Source organism: Grus americana, chromosome Z (genome assembly GCF_028858705.1).
Source record: "Grus americana isolate bGruAme1 chromosome Z, bGruAme1.mat, whole genome shotgun sequence".
NCBI classification, from domain to species: Eukaryota; Metazoa; Chordata; class Aves; order Gruiformes; family Gruidae; genus Grus; species Grus americana.
In genome coordinates, this window is record NC_072891.1 from 24,030,243 (window position 1) to 24,051,301 (window position 21,059).

Genomic DNA, 21,059 nt, shown 5'->3' on the forward strand with positions numbered 1-21,059 from the left:
CCTTTTCTGTAAAATAGAGGACATAACTTAAGTTTTAACTTTAATATGTTAATTAATCTATTTGTATTTAGAAAATATTAACACTCAGTGTTTTAAAATATTATTAAGGAACCAGGTGGAAAAAAAGTAAAAATCATAGAATCTTGAACTTGGAAAAGACCTCTAAGATTGTCAAGTCCAACTGTCAACCCAACACCACCATGTCTACTAAACCATGTCCTGAAGTGCCACGTCTACATGTTTTTTGAACACCTCAAGGGATGGTGACTCCACCATCTCTTTGGGCAGCCTGTTCTAATGCCTGAGCACTCTTTTGGTGAAGAAGTTTTTCCCAATATCTAATCTAAACCTCCCCTGACACAACTTGACACCATTTCCTCTTGTCCTTTTGCTAGTTACTTGGGAGAAGAGACCAACACCCACAATATATTAGATTACATGGTTTAAAATATTAGATGGTTTTCTCAAATGTAGCAGATGACATAGTATTACTGAAAAGTTGTGTGTCAAATGCTTGGGAAGGCTTATTTTCAGCAAGTCTCTACAAAGTGTAACTAATGTATGTATGAAATGGCAATGATGCAATATTGGACATCCTCCAAAATTCTGATTTCTGTATCACCATCTTTACTACCTTTTCAATTTTTTCATGAGTGCTTCTAATGCTTCATTTGTTGGTGGAAGCTCTGTAACGCTCTTCACTGAAGTCGTAGGTACCAGAATGAGAAGCTCCCTATTGGGAAAACTGTGACAAGAATTTGTGAAGGACATGGTGCCTTTATGTGTTTTCTAGCTGCTGCTATCATCCCATTTATGTGTTTATAGAGTGGTTAAGAGTTCTTTTAGCCCTCCTCTGTTAAGGAAAAATAGCAGTCTAGGCTTTGTGCCTCCAGCACAGATCCAGCCTGTTCTGTCTTCTTACACTTAATGTGGAAAAGTGGATATTTTTCGCAATGTAAATCAATTTCTTAGCCCTTGGTAGGTCCTAAGAGTTCAGTTATCCTCAGTGTTAAAGAACTGGGCTGTATCCTTTCTGAATTTCTCTGACTGCTGTGTAGGATCCTATGCTTTGCATAATAAATATGAGTATTTCTTTTGTGAGCATCGTAGCATATAACCATCCATGAATATATCTAGCTATTCTGCAACATTTGCAGATCCTGCTTTGTCTTGCAGCACGCTGCAGATTTATTTTTATTTATTAAAAACAAAAACCCCAAAACAAAACAAAAAACCCCCAACAACCATAAATATCTGTCAAGTAAAGTTAAGTTTTCATTCCTTCTGTTCATGATTCCATAACTCTTATCTGATAGATAGATAAAAGATAAAAGAATGTAACTTAAGGACCAAAATGTACCACATATTTCATTCTGTGAAAATGATCAGTTTGGATACAGTGTAGGTAGTGAAAGGGGTGACAGCTGTGTTTAATGCTGGTGAGTGAAAATGCTAATCATTTAGTGTATGGATATGGCTAACGATATATGTGAGGTGTTGGCTGGGACACAGCATAGTAATTTTATCTCTCCTTTTAAATTGATGTATGTTGGTAGTATCATTCCAGTGATAAAACTTAAAAGCTGAAAAGAAAATGATTCATCAATATCATCTTGTCAGTCATGTGCAGTGTCTTTTGCAACAGAAACACATGATACCAAGTTTTGGGGTTTTTTTTTCCTAAGTGTCATCAGCAATACTTTGTAGGTGAGATACAGTCACACTCCGCAAGACAGTAGAATGGGAGAGAACCCAAGAGAAATAGCAGAATCTAGTTACAGTACTTGCTTTCTGGAACTTCACAGTCTCTGGAAATCTCTGCATAATCTATATGAAAGTTTGGGTTTGAGACCACTTACATGTATTTAATACACTCTTCTTTTTTTTTTTCTTTAGAGTATTACAATAACACAATATTTCACAGAGTAGTGCCTGGCTTTATAGTGCAGGGAGGTGATCCCACTGGTACTGGATCAGGTGGAGATTCAATCTATGGAGCTCCCTTCAAGGTACGTATCTGTATATCTTATGCATTAATTTTTGGTTACTCTCTATCAGTTGTTCTTCGTAACATGTTAGGTTGTGAGAAAACAAGCCTTATATTAGAAATGCAACATTATACATGTACAGTACTTGCATCAGTATTTTTGAATATGCCTTTTTGAATTGAGAGTTTTTAAATCTAGCTGTTCTGATATTATGGTAAATGTATAACCTCACTAGCATGAACTTCACAAGGAAAAATAGGTAGGTGGAAGAGTGAAGAGTAGGTGTTGGTATGTGGCAAACTCAGGTGCAGAAATGTACGTTGTTTATGCACGTTGTATCTAATTTAGCAAAGGTCTCTGAATGTTGTATATGTGTTCATTGGTATTATTGATACCAGCATGGCTCATCTCTTAACCAGGAAGCTCAGATCCTGAGTGAAGCTACACACACACAGCAGCTGTGTTCTGTTCTGTTCTGTTCTGCCTGATTGTTTTATTTCAGATGGGGCAGGCAACTGTAACTTGTGACTAAAGCTGCATAGCCTGTTTCTGGGCCTTCCATCTCCCTGCTGCTAGAGTAGACTCATACATATAACACAAACATGAACTTTGTGGAAACGATTGGCACCTGAGCAGAGAACAAAACAAAAATTACCAATATTGTAGTAATATCGGTGCTTAAAATTAGTTCTATCTCAGTATTGCAGTGTTTAGAATTGTGATACTACCATGGTATTAATATATTACTGTCATGGTTTAACCCTGGCCGGCAGCTAAGCCCCACGCAGCTTCTCACTCACCACCCACCCACCCACACACCCTCGGCGCGAGCAGGGTAAGAATCAGAAGAGTGAAAGTGAGAAAACTCGTGGGTTGAAATAAAGACAGTTTAATAGGTAAAGCAAAAGCTACATGTGCAAGCAAAGCAAAATAAAGAATTCATTCACTACTTCCCACGGGCAGGCAGGTGTTCAGCCATCCCCAGGAAAGCAGGGCTCCATCATGCGTAACGGTGACTTGGGAAGACAAACACCATCACTCTGAACATCTCCCCTTTCCTCCTTCTTCCCTCAGCTTTATATGCTGAGCATGACTTCATATGGTATGGGATATCCCTTTGGTCAGCTGGGGTCAGCTGTCCCGGCTGTGTCCCCTCCCAACTCCTTGTGCACCCCCAGCCCACTCGCTGGTGGGGTGGTGTAAGAGGCAGAAAAGGCCTTGGCTCTGTGTAAGCACTGCTCAGCAGTAACTAAAACTTCCCTGTGTGATCAACACTGTTTCCAGCACAAATCCAAACCGTAGCCTCATGCTAGCTACTATGAAGAAAATTAACTCTATCTCGGCCAAAACCCAGCACAATTACTCATTGCTTTCACCTTGCTTTGAAAGTAGTCCTATTCTGTCTTATAGTCCAGAAAATGTTCTTCCTATGGATTTTTGTGATACTGTACTATTACAGTCTGTTATTGAGCTTCCAGTTATTTTACATTAATTAGAATTTTTCCTGTAAATAGAGTGGTTAACAAGAATGAAAGTTTTACAAGGAACATATGAAATGCAGTTACTTTTAGAAATGCTTAGGATTTTTTTTAATATTGCGGGGATAATAAATTCCAACAAAAATAATGAATAATTATTAGACAATGATTGCAGAAAGAGAAAGTTAACAAGATAGAACTTAGATTTTTTTTTTTTTTTGTTAAATCATAGAATCATAGAATGGTTTGGGTTGGAAAGGACCTTAAAGATCATTTAGTTCCAACCTCCCCTGCCACAGGCAGGGACACCCACCATTGGACCACGTTGCCCAAAGCCTCATCCAGCCTGGTCTTAAACACTTCCAGGGATGGGGCATCCACAACCTCTTTGGGCAAATCATGTATCTTTCTATTATTGATACACTAGTTTCTAACATTTTTCTTTTGCTTTGTTGGTGTGCTTATGGTTTCTTCTGAAAGATTTTTCACTTGTTTGCATTATTACAGGCACTAAGAAGGAAAAACATTGACTAAAAATATTTTCTGCTGAAAACAGAAACTTTTAAATACAATTGTGACCTTAACTTTCAAAAGACTTTGGTTTTATTTCTGTCTGAATTTGAAAGAAAATTAACAGCATAGTTCTGTGTGTGCATATTGATGTAGATAAGCCATAGCTAAAGAAGGGGAAAAAATAGCTACATACTTAAATCCTGTTCTTTTCTCTTCTGTCTTTGCCAGGATGAGTTCCATTCACGATTGCGATTTAATCGAAGAGGACTTGTTGCTATGGCAAATGCTGGGCCCCATGATAATGGGAGTCAATTTTTCTTTACGTTGGGTCGTGCAGATGAACTTAATAACAAGCACACAATCTTTGGAAAGGTCTGCTACAGAGACTAGAGTCCCAGTTTGAGTTTGGCAGAAGCTACTATAACTTTCTCTGTATTCAAAGGCAATTTTAGTGTTGCTTGCTGCTATGTACATTTGAAATTTATTTCACTGCTTTCTAATCTGTCTCTGTTCTCTTTGTTTCCCACATCTGGTAGAAATGTTTCTGTGTTCCTATAATGATCTACTTTGCTGTTGTTATTCTTCTAAATTATTTTTTTTGTGTTGCGTTCCCTTTGAATAATCTTACTAATATTATTATGGCTCTGTCTTATTAATCAGCTCATCTAATACTAAAGACAATTTAGAAAATTCTGTTTGTAAATTCTAATTACCTGAGAAGAATCAGGAAAATGAAAAACATAAGATGAATTTACCACTTGATTTACTTGAAAGAAAATAATCCATCTGGGTTTTTTATTTCACAATGTCTTTTATTTTCCTGATTCACAGCTCACAGTAAGAGTTTGACATCTTCCTCTGCATATGTTCTCAAAAGTGCGGGTTTAGCTACCTGTCTTCATTCAACTTTTGCTGTAAAATTTAAAGAAAAAAACCCAAACCTTTGTACATTGCACTTGCTGTCTTTTAGAAGTCTTACATGCTTACGGTATTTCCTATGTAATTTATTTTCAAAATTCTTTACATAATAATTGCCTTGCATTTTGCAGAATAATTAACAAAAAATATAGGCAAGGGCTTTCAAACCTTCGTTTATAAATTTCACAGGTTACAGGGGATACAATATATAACATGTTGCGCCTGGCTGAAGTAGAAGTTGACAAGGAAGAGAGACCTCTCAGTCCACACAAAATAAGAAGTAGTGAGGTGAGTATGTTCTGTTTCAAAATTTTAAAATTCTTTTGTTTGTAGTGTTCAGAAAACTGTGTTCTAGTATGACAACTTGGCATGTCTTTTTATATATTGTTTTAAAATACTGAATCATTTAATTATAACAAAATACTTACTGAAGATATGTCTAAAATAATACTTTTTCAACAGGTTTTGTTTAATCCTTTTGATGACATTGTTCCAAGACCGAATAGAAAGCTGAAGAAGGAAAAACCAGAAGAAGAAACTAAAAAGTCCAAAGTAAAAGGCACAAAGTAAATATATGCAACATAAGTGGTGGTTAATTTTCTTTCACCTTTAATTTGCAGCTTGGTAGTTTTTTATTTCTGCTTTTGAAACATAAGGCTTTACCAAAATGCACGGAGGAATGTTCTCTGATCTTAGCAAAACCTACTTCCCTGTTTCTGAAGAGAGCTTACAAATCAGTTGCTCTGACTGAAGTGGTTACTGTGCATCAGCTGAGGTGCGCAAAAGAGAGGTAAAAGGTAGCTTAAGCCTTTCCCATGGGCAAGAATGTACAGTCATTCTCTTGTGACTGAGATGACACTGAAGTTAATGTGTACTAGTAACCAGGTCATAGCTCAGTTTGAGGTTTCTGAACTTATTTTAATAGCTGTCACTTCTCTCCCACTGAAATATTTAGCAAAAGGCAGGCATTTTGACAGGGGAAATTTCGGTTTCTGTGAATGAAATTTGATAGTTATAAACATGCATTGAAAAGTAATAGGAAATCTAAAGTTTGTGTATGCTGTCAGTTCTGTTGGACAGAAATACATGGTGTGACTGACTGGTTCCAACATAGGCTAAATAAATTAAAAAATCATTATTTCTTTTAATTACATTCTGTGAATGTGTGTGCATTTCATGCCTTTCTAAGCTGTCATATCTTGAAAATTTTGTGTTTGGTACTTGAATGTTGCTCTGTTGAAAAAAAAAACAAAACGCAGCTACTCTGTTTTCCAAGTTGTCAGCATTTAAGAGTCTGTGAAAGTTAGTCAAGGCAGACTTTCTTAAATTCCATCTTACCGTTTTCTAAGTGATGCGTAGCTATCCTGTTTTGTCCTAGGAATAGAACAGAACGTGCTTCCCTAAATATTTGTGGTTTATTGCAGAACAACTTGTTGTAGTTGTTTGAAATTGGAACGTTTAGCAGGACAAAAAGTTTTTTTTAAAATCGCATACAATATGAAAGTAAAATTTTTCAAAGTTTATGGAATGTTAAGACAGTATTTAAAGTTTTACTACAAAATGCATTTTCTCTCTTAAAGAAATTTTAACCTGCTTTCCTTTGGGGAAGAAGCTGAAGAAGAAGAGGAGGAAGTCAATAGAGTTAGTCAGGTACTGTACCAAATCATCCCCATTTTTCTTTTCAACTTAAAATTATCTTTTTTGCATGTTTGTGAAAAGCTCTAAAGTTCTTAATCTTGTTCTTCTGTTTGAGTTTTGAACATAATACTAGAAATCACTTCAGTTTTTATGATTCTACGATTTTAATGAAAAAACAGGTTTTTAGCTTTTCTAACTTTGAAGGTGCCTTCAGTTACTGCATGATATTTTTACATTTCCATAAACATAAAGTTTCATACTTCATAGGGTAGATCTATGCTACTGTTTAAAATTCATGGAGGGGATAGGTACTTTATTCTTCTTCACCTCATTAATTATGGGAGAGTGATTTCATGGTAAAATACTTGAGGTTTGAAATAAATCAACTTGTTCATTGCCAGTGCATTCTTAGCTCCCTTATGTACATTTGTCCTGCGTGCAAAATGAAGTGGGGTTATTGTGGGGAAAATAATACATTGTCATAATTAAATATTGCACTACTATGAATTGTCCACATTCACAGAACTAGGGTTGCATAGGTAGTCTTTGATCTAACATTTCCTCATCTGACTTTGCCACTTAAATAAGGTTAGTTTAAAAATTTCTTTAACAAGTTGTCATTCTCATTTCTACTGCTGACCAAGTAATTCCTCTAGAGCCCTAGGCTGTCTTCATTATTTGTAGTGTTTGGGTACCTACCTGTTTCAGTTAGTGATCAGGCTACATGGTTCTGAGTTCTGTACCACGTAAGTGAAAAAATGTCCTCAAAATTTAGTAAAAAGACAACAGTGAATAATGATGGACAGTATTACAGTGAGATTGTACCAGTCAGGATGATTGTAGAGGTTTATCACAACACTAGTTTTAACTATTTTTCTTTCTTGTTTCGACTTACCAGTCAGACTAACTATACTCGTTTACTGTAACATCTTCGGTTCCACTCTTGGTATAAGTCTGGGTTTTAATATTGCATTTAACTCAGTTGTTTTGATGATCTTCCCTTTCACACCAAATACTTGCTTTTCAGTCTAAAATTATCTAAATAGAAGACCTCTTTCATGACAAGCACAGTTTCAGTGTTCTCATGCTGTCTTCAACTCAGTCTTAAAATCTCATCCTTATATTTGTCCTGACTGAATTCCGGACTAGCTGTAGCTGGGGAAATAACCAAATCAACTGTTTCTGAAGAATTTCTGTTCATTCTTTACAACAGAATGAAACCTTTTTTCCCAAACCTCATTGCTTGTTTCTAATAGGTCTAGATCAGTATCTCTGTAGTTCTGGACATAATCTTGATTAAGGTGAAGTATGTGAACTTCTGCACCAACTTTCATTCTCTGTTTTCAATAAGAAAAATTGAAGGTCAAAGTTAATAATGGGATTCTTTGACATCTACAAATTCAGAATCCTTCTGTGGACTTTTTTTGGTTGTTAGATGCAGTAAGTCTTGCTTGTTTCAATGTAAGAAGGGTATACTTTTAAGGACTGAGGTTGAGAGGAAAATCTGCAGGTAACTGAGGAATCCTCTAACAGATCTGGGAAAAGGGAACAGGCTGAGGCTAAAATTATCTAAAGAGTAAATAAAAACGCCATGTATCAGGATGAAATTTTTATGGTATTTAATGGTTTCATGTTTACATGTGAAAAATAAGAATTCTTGTCTTAATCACATCATAGTAACCAAGTAAGTATTGAATTTAAGAACGCGTGTCCTGGGCTGCATCAAAAGAAGTGTGACCAGCAGGTCGAGGGAGGTGATCCTGCCCCTGTACTCTGCTCTCGTGAGACCCCACCTGGAGTACTGCATCCAGCTCTGGGGGCCCCAGTACAGGAGAGACATCGAGCTGTTGGAGTGAGTCCAGAGGAGGGCCACGAAGCTGATCAGAGGGCTGGAGCACCTCTCCTGTGAGGACAGGCTGAGAGAGTTGGGATTGTTCAGCCTGGAGAAAAGAAGGCTCTGGGGAGACCTTATTGCAGCTTACCAGTACCTGAAGGGGCCTACAGGAAAGCTGGAGAGGGACTGTTTATCAGGGAGTGTAGTGACAGGACAAGGGGTAATGGGTTTAAGCTGAAGGAGGGTCGATTTAGATTAGATGTTAGAAAGAGATTTATTACTGTGAGGGTGGTGAGGCACTGGAACAGGTTGCCCAGAGAGTTTGTGGAGGCCCCCTCCCTGGAAGTGTTCAAGGCCAGGTTGGATGAGGCTTTGGGCAACCTGGTCCAGTGGAGGGTGTCCCTGCCCACGGCAGGGGGGTTGGAACTAGATGATCTTTAAGGTCCCTTCCAACCCAAACCATTCTATGATTCTATGATTTTCCTCATTATGAACAATTTTCTACTCTGGACTTGTTCAGCCTGTGCTGCACGTAGTCTAAGTGAGGGAGTATATTTTGCCTTTGCTGCAGTGCATCACCAGACTCTTGTTCCTGAGACTGTACAAAGAAGGGCAAGAAGGATAACTGGGGATGTGGATCATGGTAACTTTAAAAAAAGGGAGAGAGGGAAGGAAAGATGGGAGTGGTTATTCCCTGTTTCTTACGGTATGAAAATTGAGACACTAAGATAAATGAGCAAATAAATATACAAAGAAAAACTATTTTTCCCTCTGGAATTTAAGTTGTGACCATTTATGCCACAGAACATGATTAAAATGAGAAGTTCAAATACTTCCAAAAAGAGATTAAATGTTACAGGTCATATTGTGTCTTCTGTATCAGGAGAGCCTCTGAATGGTTATATTATAGAGAATATGAATCTTAGAAAACTTATGTACCCCAGGGGGTTATAGAACACAGAAATCACAGGATTACGGAGGTTTGTGTTAAGGAGTTGCAAGAGCAGAATGGCTGCATGAGGGAGGGTGAGCGAGGAGGCAAGAGTGATTCCAGCACAGGCAGTGCACTCACCAGCACGGGCACAATCCCATAGGGTCTGGATACAGTAGCTGGAGTTGGTTGCTGGTAACAGAGTCCATCAACAATCCTGGACACAGCAAGCAATAACCAAGACCAAGATCCCCATCTAGAGAGTCCAATCAGGAGCAGCAAGAGATGGGACAGGAGACAGGGCTGGAGACAAGTCTACAATATGAGTCCAGTAAGCCCATCCAGAAGACAGGGTTAGATGCAGGTACAGCTCTGACATAGCTCAGGCAGTGAGTGGATTCTCAGGCCTGACCTGAAATGGTGCTCATGGGCAGAGGAGCTCCAGGTAAAACTCCTCAAGGCTGCTAAGGCTATAAGTGCACTTGGGGACCTGAGAGTGAGGCTCCCACTGGTTGTTGATTAATGTTTAAACTGAAGCTTTCCATGTCCAAACTGATAATTTAATTGTCTGTACTTGTTTGGAGCAGTTCACGAAGGTGATAAGCACTCATCTTGTGGTTCTTCTAGCTCCTGAACACACACACGAATTACTTGTTGAAGGAAGTAATTTTTCATATTGCTGAATGTCTTTTTTTCTACATAGTAAAAAATGGAAATTGTGTTTAAATCAGTAAGACTTTATTATCCACACAACTACTGTCTTCCTGAAAGGATTATAAAATGCAGCTGAAATGGAGTCATTCAGGTCACAATACAGACTGTTTCTGTAACAGAGATTTGCAGTCTGATTTCAGTCTGAAATTTAAGTGTACTTTTTGGATTAGCATGGGGAATGCTTTCTTACTGCACTCTTTCTGCCTGAAGATCTTATATGTTGTTACATTTATTTGACTGCTTTCTTCAGTAGATGATTCCTGCATGATGTATTGCAGAATGATATATTGCAGGTTGTTAATTTGTCTCTCTTTTTTTTTTTTCCTATGGGTCTAATTAGTGTTCTACCAGTTGCTTTGTACATGGTAGTTCTTTGAGTTGTCATATGCCATTATTGGAAAGTCAAGTTCTTACCTCTTCATTCACTGAACTATATATGCTAGACCATGTATCTTTATGATGTGTAATGATTCTGATGATTAACCAACTTTTTTCTTTTTTTTATTACCTGTTTCCATTAAAATTAAGTACATTGCTATTGCGAAAATACTTTTTAAATCCATGGGGTCAGTTTGATGCTCTTCTTTCACAAACACCTACTCTGTTCTTTTGCTATTCAGAGTGTTTATGCTTCCTGGTTAGGCTAAAGCTAACAAGAAACAAACTATCTTTTTCTTATCATTATCCTTTTTCACCCCCTATTCTCTTAGACACTGAAATTTATAATACCTTTTTTCTTTTTTTTTTTTTTTAACAGAGCATGAAGGGAAAAAGTAAAAGTAGTCATGATCTACTGAAGGATGATCCACATCTAAGCTCAGTTCCTGCTGTCAAAAGGTTAATCTGTGATTTCCAATTTCCAGAACAGATTTACTTTCAGGATGTTAAACCTGCTTAGCACTGTGTATACTCATTGTTTGTCTGTTAGTCTTTAAGAAATTAAGAATGTCAGTGCTGGATTGGACCAAATGTTCCTCTAATCCACTATGCTGTCACCAACATTGGCCATCATTGGATGCCCAACAAAGAATAAAAGCAGGGCAAGCATAATGTTTACCTGAGTAGTCTCCCAGCCCTCCATCTACTTTGAGCTCAGGCAACTGTTAGGGGTTGACATGGTTCATCTATTTAGTAATCTTTAATAGAGCTCTCATCAAAGTACTGAATGTTTCTTGTAATATTGTCTACGTTTACACCCTCCTGTCTGCTTCAGGAAGAAGTACCTCCCTTTTTTGTTCTGAACCTGATTGCTACTGGCGTCATTTGATAAATTCTAACTCTTATGCTGAAAGAGACAGTAAGCAGTCAGTCCCTTTATATCTCTCTTGCCCACAATCCCTTCCGAGGGAGGCTATCTCTTTTCTAGCCTAAACTTTTAAAGCCTGCTCAACTTATCTTCACACAGAAGTTGTTCTGTACTTGTGGTTATTCTTGTTGCTCTTTCCAGTCCTGATTCTGTTCTAAAATATATTTTTATTTTTTTCAAATCTAAACAACTTATTAAAAATGAGGCGAATCATAAATCAATATGCTTGCATAAAGGTAGTCTTTGTATTATTCTCTATTTCTTTTTAATACTTCTTGACTTTGATTTGTTTTTTAACCACTGTTGAGTATTGATCTGAGACAATTCCATGAAAATATATCAGCTCCAAGAATTTGCTTATTATAGATTCACAGAATAGTTTGTGTTGGAAGGTGCCATTAAAGGTCATTGAATCAACCTCCCCCCCCGACCCGCAGTGAGCAGGGACATGTTCAACAAGATCAGGTTGCTGAGAGCCCCGTCCAACCTGACCTTGAATGCTTCCAGGGATGGGGCATCTGCCATCTCTCTGGGCAACCTGTTCCAGTGTTTCCCCACCTTTGCAATAAAAGTTCTCCTCCTTATATCTAGTCTGAATCTACCCTCTTTTTGTTTAAAACCATTACCCCTTGTCCTATTGCTACAGACCCTGCTAAAAAGTCTGTCCCCATCTTTCTTATAAGCCCCCTTTAGGTACTGGAAGCTGCAGTAAAGTCTCCCCAGAGCCTTCTCTTCTCCAGGCTGAACAACCCCAACTCTCTCAGCCTGTCTCCATAGGAGAGGTGCTCTAGCTCTCTCATCATCTTTGTGGCCCTCCTCTGGACTCACTCCAACAACTCTATGTCCTTCTTATGTTGGGGCCCCCAGAGCTGGATGCAGTACTCCAGGTGGAGTCTCAGGAGAGTGGAGTAAAGGGGCAGAGTCACCTCCCTTGATGTGCTGGTCACACTGCTTTTGATGCAGCCCAGGATATGCTTGGCTTTCTGGGCTGCAAGCGCATCTTGCCTGCTCATGTTAAGCTTCTGGCCCACCAACACACCCCAAGTCCTTCTCCTCAGGGCTGCTCTTAATACCTTCATCTCCCAGCCTCTGTTGATACCAGGAGCTGCCCTGACCCATGTGCAGGACCTTGCATTTGGCCTTGTTGAACCTCCTGAGGTTCACATGGGCCCACTTCTCAAGCTGGTCCAGGTCCCTCTGAATGGCATCCCATCCCTCAGGCACGTCAACTGCACCACTGAGCTTGGTGTCATCTGCAGACTTGCTGAGGGTGCAATCAATCCCACTGTCCATGTCATTGATACAGATGCTAAACAGTACTGGTCCCAGTACAGACCCCTGAGAGACACATCATGTTCAATGATGGTCAACTGAGAACGCCTTGTTCTGTGTGTGGAGCTCCTTGTTCTGTATGTAGGACTCCTTTTCCTCATGTGTATAGCTTTACTTTTATCTATTTCAAATTTCAGCTATCATTTTATTATCTTATATTTCAAGTCCTTCTGCAATTCTTCAGTCTGCTCTTGGCTTTACTAACTTAGTATTATCAAAAACCCCAGTGACCTGGCTGTTTGCCTGCTTTGTTACTGAGCTCAGTGAACAGCTCAAGCCCCAGCATAGATTACATATACCCTAGTGATCTCCCTCCATTGCAAGAAGTGATTGTTTCTAACTTTTGTTTCCCATCTCTTGAATTTTATTTATTCATGCATGGACTTTCCCATCTCCCCAGGACTACTAAGTTTCCTTAAAAACCTTTGGTTAGAGATTCTATGTGAGTACAAATATATCAGAGAGATTATCCACAACCACGTGTAGTCGCTTCAAAACACTCCGAGACATTGGTAAGGCAGTTCCCTTTATAGCCATGTCACAAGTCCCACGTAGGTCATTTTGCGTCTTACTGTGCTTTTTACTTGTTCAGAATTACAGACCTGGATGCATTCTAAATATTTTCTGTAATACTTATAAATGTGGTTTTGGTAGGGTTGTGGGGTTTTTTAGTTATAATCTTCTATTAAGAAACACTTCCACAGAGAGTTTTCTAGATTATTTTTTTAAATTAAATTAATGTCTTTGATTCCAACAGATTTACAGTTTCTATGATTACCTTGATTACTTACTGATGGCTTAGAGCGCACCTCAAAGCTTTGACTTTTGGGGTTTCTTTAATATTTCTTGCTTTGTTTCTGTAACGTAACTTTTTTTTTTTAAATTGTGGGATGGAAAAATCTTCAAGGGTCTTTATTATTAGTTTGTGACAATTAACAGTAGATATGTTACCCTTAGTGTATTCAATAGATACTACACTGTAGCTCTACAACAAATGAACTTTTTGATGTTAAGCTTACTTATCAGTACAGTGCATGTCGAACACACCTATATAAAGAAGGCTTTCTAAGGCTTTAATTTGCAATGACATGCTAGAAATTGGTATGAGATAAAAAACATCCATCTTAAGTGAGGTTGTTTTGTGGTTTTTTTTCTTTTAACTGTATACATCAGTGTTTTGTCTGGATAGCTCAAGATATGATTAGAATTTTTCCATTGTATGAAAGTGTGTGGTTTTATCCTGTGTTTTTAAACTATTCTAATTAGAAAGTCAAATGATAGAAAAGACTGCTAATTGATACTTTTGAGATGAATGTGAGGATGATATAAATGACTAAGTTGACTAAAATTTCAAGTAGCTAACCAAACAAAATTTTTTATAAGAACTGGATTTTTTTAAGCAGTATTTTAAGTTTCTTCTGGTACTTCAAAGTACTTATAATTCTTTTTCTTCTTTTAGTGAATCAGCAAGTGAAGAAAGGGATTTGAGTGAGGTAAGTAACTTTTTTTTACAAATAAGTCTTTGCTTTTTACCCTGTGTGAATTAGATTTTCCTAGGGAAACAAATGCTACTTTAGAGATTCTTGAAAAATAGCTCAAGTCAGATTTCCAGCAAAAGGCTGGAACCCCTTTCAGAGCTGTGAGGTTTGGCCATTGTGAGCATTCACAGCAGGGTAGAGTTACTACTGCATACTACCTACTGCATTTTATAAAAACTGCTTACCAGATATTTTGGTCAGTAGATTAGGTATATGAGGGGTTATGTTCCACTGAGTGACAAACCATTAATAAAAGCCCTGAAATTGCTTCTTAAAAAAATAAGTTTGTCATGAATAACAGTATAACTCCAATGTCTGAGGCGAAATCTGTGTGTGAGTAAGAGTACTGTTGGAAAGACTTCTTTAAGGAAACAAAACTTCAGTGAATGTTTATCACTTAAATTGTATTGATCAAGACTGTCACCTCTGAAAGACAGGAAGTCTGAATAACCAAGCAATAAAACTCAACCAAACATGGAGGCTATTTTAATTACAAGGAGATTGTCATACCTGGTGCAGATTAAGGTTGCTAGATGAAGTATGTCTTTGCCTTCAGCCATAGGTCATGGGGGTACCCCTTTGAGTTGCTGTTGAGACAAGGATGTAATATTTGAATGTAATCTCCCATTCCCCAAACTGAATCCTGAAAAGTACTGTTTTCCATTTCTATCCACCATGCACAGGTACTGCACTGTAGAAGTGAAGGAAGGACACAATCTATCCCGTTCTTGTGCTTAAAAAAAAAAAAAGAAAGAAAACAGTCTGCTTGTACCTTGTTTCCTGTTTTTTCTTCCACAAAACATAGTATAAGTTCAGGTTCTTGGACTCTTCTCCTTTGTAATTTCTGCTGTGCAGGAGCTTTTAAGTGTTAGAAGGATTCTGAGATGGGTATTTAATTAATAATTCTTCAGATGTTCAAATAGCCCTTTGTTAAGTGAACTGCATTTGGGAATGTAGAACAGGGACATGTTAGGTATATTTAAATAAATTTTTATTTTTCAGCCTAATTAATCTGAATGCTGTTGTAATAATGTCATGAAGTAGGAAATAGGAAGGCTTTTTTTTTTCTCTACTGCAGGTGCTCTACTTAGATTTCATTTCATTGAAAGATCTTAGCTAGAATCTAAGACAGTTACCTGAGCCTTGTAAAGTGGTACTAGTATTTTATCATCTCTCTTGGATTTATTTCAGTTAACACATCACAGGATCGCTTTCACGTTTACACGGCTGCAACACGTTGGTAGTTTTATAGCCATCCTATGACCAAATAATTCTTCCAGATCTCCCTACCTCCCCCAAATAACAAGTCCCTGGCATGTAAGAGAAACTCTTGTTATTATTCCCTAAGTGCCTGACTTTGCTGTTCATGCTAATTAAATATCATCCTGTTTCTCTTACTGCAGTCCTCAAGGTCATATATTTCATGCTCTGAGAGTTGGATCCTTTGTATTAACAGTACCTCATAGCTATTTGTTAAACCTTTTTTTGTTCCTAAGTCATTAATGAGAACATCATATGAAATGCATTCACAAGACACAAATTTTTTCTGCACCAGTGACATTCCTTTGTTTCCCATTTCTGCACAACTTGTTTTCCTCTCCCTATTTGTCAGATTGGTACTGAACAGTAAGTTTTGTATAGTACTATGGATAGATAAAGTTTGATATCCACCCCCCAATTCAGTAATGGCTAAATCATATTACATACCGTAGCCATTAGTCATTCTGACACAAAATCTCTCAATACTATTTTGTCAGTGTTTTCCTAGAAGAAAACAGGTGAAATCCTGTGTAGAGTGAGGGCAATGGAAGGTTTGGGAAGTAGGGGATTCAGCTGAGTTGGACAAGTTGAACCATTTTCTCTCTCCCATTTTAAAATACCATCCATAGAACATCCCCTCCTGTTACTCAGATTTCTGCAATTTTTAATTAGCTTACTAGTTAGCAATTCCAATTTGTCTAGGGTTGTCCATTTTTATTCTAGAAATTCTGCTGTCCAGCTCTGTTTCAGTGAAATGCTCTTACCTAACCCCTAGCCAAATCTCCACCAGGAGTCTGTCTTTATCCTTGACTGTTAAATACCTTGAACACAGTCCTGTCACATTCCTTTTCTGGATTCTGCCCCCTGCCATTGAGGTCTGTTGTCATGCCATCTCCCCAACAATTTATCAAGTTAGCAAATCCTTCAGGAAGTTTCATTATCTCCTCTATCATGGATGGATAACTTCCTGGGAAATTAAGTGAAATTCTGATGCTGTTCCATTTTTCTCTTTCCTCTTTTTAAATCAAACAGACAACACCCCCACAACCACCTTTCAGTTATTTCATTTACAAAATATTTGGCTATTTTACTGTGCCGAATATTCACAGATCTCGTTTTTTATTCCTGACTGGTCTCATCTAAATCTAAAATCTAAGCATGGTGGTCTGAAGATTCCTAAATAGTGACTCAAATACAACATCTGAAATCCAGTTCTTGATTTTTCTCTTCTGTTCCCAAAGTTGTGCCTCTTGCTGCTTTTATTTTTCTCCCCTCTTCTTCTCCATGTTTATGGACATGGTCTTCATGCTACTCTTCCTCCTACCTGTCAGTCACACCCGGGACATGTATGTTGTCTTCAGTGTTCCTCTCCAAGTGCTGACATCCTGGCAGTCTCCTGGATACAGTACAGTCCTTTGGAATACCATTTCTAAGTCTGTCCTTTCTCTTTGTATAGTTAAAGTTATAATCACATAGCATCTTATGCTTTTTCTTTAGCTAATTAGCATCGCTCCAAAATAAATATACAAAGATGTACCATCGAGTCTTTGAGCTGGCATCCTTCCATTGAGATTCATGCAGGCTTCCTTCTTCAAGGAAGAAAGTAGTCAAACTTAGATCCCTTGGTCTAGTCAGGCTGCTTCTTAATTACTGAAAAGAATGACATATTTCTCCCTCCAAATGTCTTTGCACGGAGGTGGATTATCCCCTTTTGCATTCCTCTGCTAGGCCTGGAAATACAGTACCTCTGTAGCAAGTCAGGATGATTGATTCCACAGGTTTTCACAGCCTGTTTTGATCAATGTGGTATTTGTAAATGCCCTTACAGAGACTAATGGGCAAACCTCTTCCATCCCATCGTGACTGCCCTGTGGCAGGAAGTTCTTAATAAGTTTTGTGGCTTTTTTAGTGGAAAATGAAGGAAATGTTTAATGGATTGCCTTGATCAAATTTTGGATTCATGAACAATGACCAGGCTAATACCACATTGCTATGAGGTCTTCTGCAGAACTATAAAGGTTTGCAGTCTAGAATAGACTGGTTTAGTTTTTAAGCCACACATAAAACGTAATTTGAGTGTGAAAAAATATTTAATTATTGTATTTCTAATGTTTTGTTCCTTCTGAAGCAAATAAGGAGATATTTGTTTGAAAAGTTTGTTTTGAAATTAAGTTTTTTCTCTTTTTTGCTAAGGGATTACCTTTGTAATAAAAAGCTTTCTAAATTCAACATTCTGTAGTAAAACAAAAAAGCTAAAGAAGTTTTGTTATTTGAAATAAATAATAAAGGAGGAAGAAGAGCATGATGAAGATGCTGATAGTGTAGAAGGCGAAGCTGCTAGCAATGAGAGATTTCAAATAAAAGAACGCATTGCCAAGAAGTTGAAAATTGATACAAGTGAAAATACTAAACAGCAACTTCAAGAGGAAGAAACTAAGACAGAAAAGAAAACAACTAGTCGCAGGTAAGTATCACACTGGTTTGGGTTTTTGGTTGGTTGGTTGGTTTTTGTCCTTCAGCTTATTTACAATTAGATTTTCTGCTCAATTCCAGTTTTGCAGTTACTACATTGATAGGTTTGTATTACATTAAAATTACTCCCCCTGCCTGCCTCCAGCTGTGGAAGATGAACTTGCCTATTGCTTTCTCATTTCTTGGTTTCATTTGGAAGTTTGAGGCAAAGAGTTAAGTTACATTTTGTTACGTTGAGCACTTATTGATACCTTGTATGGGAGTTTTATTTTTCCCTGTGAGTTATAAATGAAGAGTATTTATAGATATTTATCATGCTTTACTGTGTCTTTCTACATAGTTGTACAATTGAGTTTTGTAGCTTCTTTATCTGTGATAACACATGGTGGTCATCCACCATGGAGACTTACAGAAAGTAAAAGCTTCCTAGTCATCCATTAACACAGTAGTCATTCTTACAGTGTACCAGTTTTTCAATTTTTCAGTTTTTAGACTGCAATTGACACATCAGTTTTTAAATACCATCTAGGCTTGTTCTTACAGGGTTGGAATATGTCTGTGTTTAGTAGTTTAAGACTATATTCAAATCATTACACTAGCTCTAGACAAATTATTATGTTTCTGTAGCAATATTCAGCTCTTTGCAGACATAGAAGCGTGGTTTCCAGTCATGTAATGTAGCTGTGCCAGCCTTCATGAACATCTGTACTGATTAGCACTCCATTTTCAGCAAGTTAACTTGTTTTCTTGGAACCTTGTGTCTTGGCAGTCTTTCTGTCACAGCTGGTTTGGAAATTTTTGCCTAATAATATTTATACTGCATAAAAACATTCATCATGTATGCAAGTGATGCATAGTGGACCTGATGACAAACTTACTAGGAATTATTGTCCAGTATTTCAGTAAAAGTGGGCTCCAGAAGTTACTGAACAATTAAGTCTTTGCAGTTACAAAGTTCAATGTGCAAATTTACTTACTCAGTGAAACTTACTGGAGGGTAGGAGGAGGAAGCACAATAAAGATAATTTAGATTCTGTTCCCTAACTCTGCACAGTTGTCATAAATAACATTCCGATGAAATTCAGGCTTTACCTATACTAAATTCACCATATGTCGTGGCTGTCTTAGATTCTCTTCCACAACAGTTTCTTCTGAACTGAACCATTCCTCCTCTTTTCTTTTTTTTTTTTTCCTTTTTTTTTTCTTCTCTTTACATCCACTGCAGATACGGTTTTATATGTAATGGCCAAGGCATATTGTCAACATAGAAGAATCCAGAACAGTCTATTTGTGACAAAAGAATACCTTATACATATATATATATATATATATATATATGAAAGGTATAAATGCTTCACAAGTTCCATAGCAATTACCATCCCTGGCTTTGAGTCAAGACACATGAAGATCAATTTGTAATAAAAATACACTTTGAGATAAAATACATATTGAAGCTTTTTGTTGGAAAACAGAAAGAATAACTGAAACAAAACTAGTTGCTGTTTTACAGTCATCAGAAATTCACTTATCTGTATTGCACCCCTTGCAGGTTATTCTGGTTTTATGTATACCTGCTAAAAATAAAAACAACTTTATCTTACTGAAGAAGGGGGCTGTTGTCAGTTATGGTGGACATTCAATCATTATCTTAATTGTAAAACAGAACTAATTATTAAGAGAAAAGGGAAATCACACCCTGACATTTGCAACTTGATGCATATCAATCTGATTATTTTTACTGCAATAAATTAATATGACTTTAAAAGCAAGATTAGTAAGTTTTAAGCATTCCACATGAGGAAGTATTTTTAACTCTGTGTGGCCTATATGTTTAGAAGCAGGCCGTGTTCTTAGAGTGGTAAGAACACTTGTGTTATTTTGGATAATCTTTTAATATTGGTATATTAAAATATACCAACTGTAAGTGTTGCTGATTGTCTGCCTTTTTTGGAGCAGTGAAAAGCCCAATGAGAACATTGCCAAGAAAATAATTTTATTAACCACTTTAATAAGTTTGAATAGCTCCATAATATAAAATATTCATGGGATTTAAGCAGGAAATTTAGTGTCCTCTTCTACATCTTCTCCATTAATGATTTAAATCTAAGAAGCACACCAGCTACAATACAGAAGCCTTTGTAATTTGAGCAAATCTGTGTAGGCTCCAGTCAGTTCTTTTTCAGGCCTAGATGATGTTACTTCCAAAGTTCCTTATAATTTTATGTTTGCTGCAGAGAAGACCCCATAAACTCAATAGCCAGAGACAAATAAGCAAGAGCATTTTACATAAAAAGTCCAGCTCAATAACATAAAAGGATATAGTAAACAAAATCTGTAATTTAAATGGGCATTAGGGTTTTTTATGTCATATGATTTTACTTAAAGGCAAGGCAATTAACTTTCATGTTTTGGCAAACAATGCAGTCAACAAGATTTATGTGGTCAGATCTGTAAACTGATGTTAATCCATATCTTTTGGAACCATACATGCATGTGATCTCTTTGTAGAACCATGTAGTGTTACGTACACCAGCATAAAACTCCATTTCTTGAGCATTGGCTTTCTGGTTTTCATTCTTCTTTTCTCTATACGAGCACCTAGATCACAGTACATGAAATTTAGTGCCATGTTTTCATGGCTGTGCTAGATATCACTAGGTATTTTTTCAGAGGACATATACAAGACATCTTCTAAAAACCTATCTCCTGTTTTTCCTTTCTGCCATCTTTGAAGTTGTTCTGTGAGGCTGCTTTGGAAATTGGCGGCTGTACTATCTGTGCTCTAGACAGCTCGTCCACAGGAAGTATACTGAGGTCAGGGAAGGATGATGGGTAACTTGGATCCCAAAATCTGGTTACTAGTCCTATGGTTGAGATCAATGCATAATCTCTGGTAAATTACATGAATATTTATCTTGTGTCAATTAAAATTGTTGTATGTCAGTATGTGGGACAAGTACATGAGGTAATTTTCTGGCTCGTGTTGCAGAAACATTGTGCTGAAGCAGTTTCCTGACTGCAGAAAGAAGTAATTCCTGGTTTTCAGTACTCTGCCTTCAGTGATTGGTTAATCCTGCACCCTAATAATGTTTGTGATATTACCCATAATATTCCCCAATACAGAATAAGCTTCTCAT

The 21,059-nt window shown here is 37.3% G+C and overlaps 1 protein-coding gene across 1 annotated transcript in view; it reads left to right on the top strand.

The window, feature by feature from the left end:
- CWC27 (CWC27 spliceosome associated cyclophilin) overlaps positions 1 to 21,059 on the top strand; it is a 123,625-nt gene that overhangs the window by 10,688 nt on the left and 91,878 nt on the right. Inside the window, exons 3-10 of the mRNA XM_054809137.1 lie at positions 1,897 to 2,009; positions 4,208 to 4,351; positions 5,087 to 5,185; positions 5,360 to 5,463; positions 6,478 to 6,547; positions 10,772 to 10,851; positions 14,112 to 14,145; positions 17,739 to 17,914. Coding sequence (XP_054665112.1) covers positions 1,897 to 2,009; positions 4,208 to 4,351; positions 5,087 to 5,185; positions 5,360 to 5,463; positions 6,478 to 6,547; positions 10,772 to 10,851; positions 14,112 to 14,145; positions 17,739 to 17,914 — 820 coding nt within the window. The remainder of the gene's footprint in view (positions 1 to 1,896; positions 2,010 to 4,207; positions 4,352 to 5,086; positions 5,186 to 5,359; positions 5,464 to 6,477; positions 6,548 to 10,771; positions 10,852 to 14,111; positions 14,146 to 17,738; positions 17,915 to 21,059) is intronic.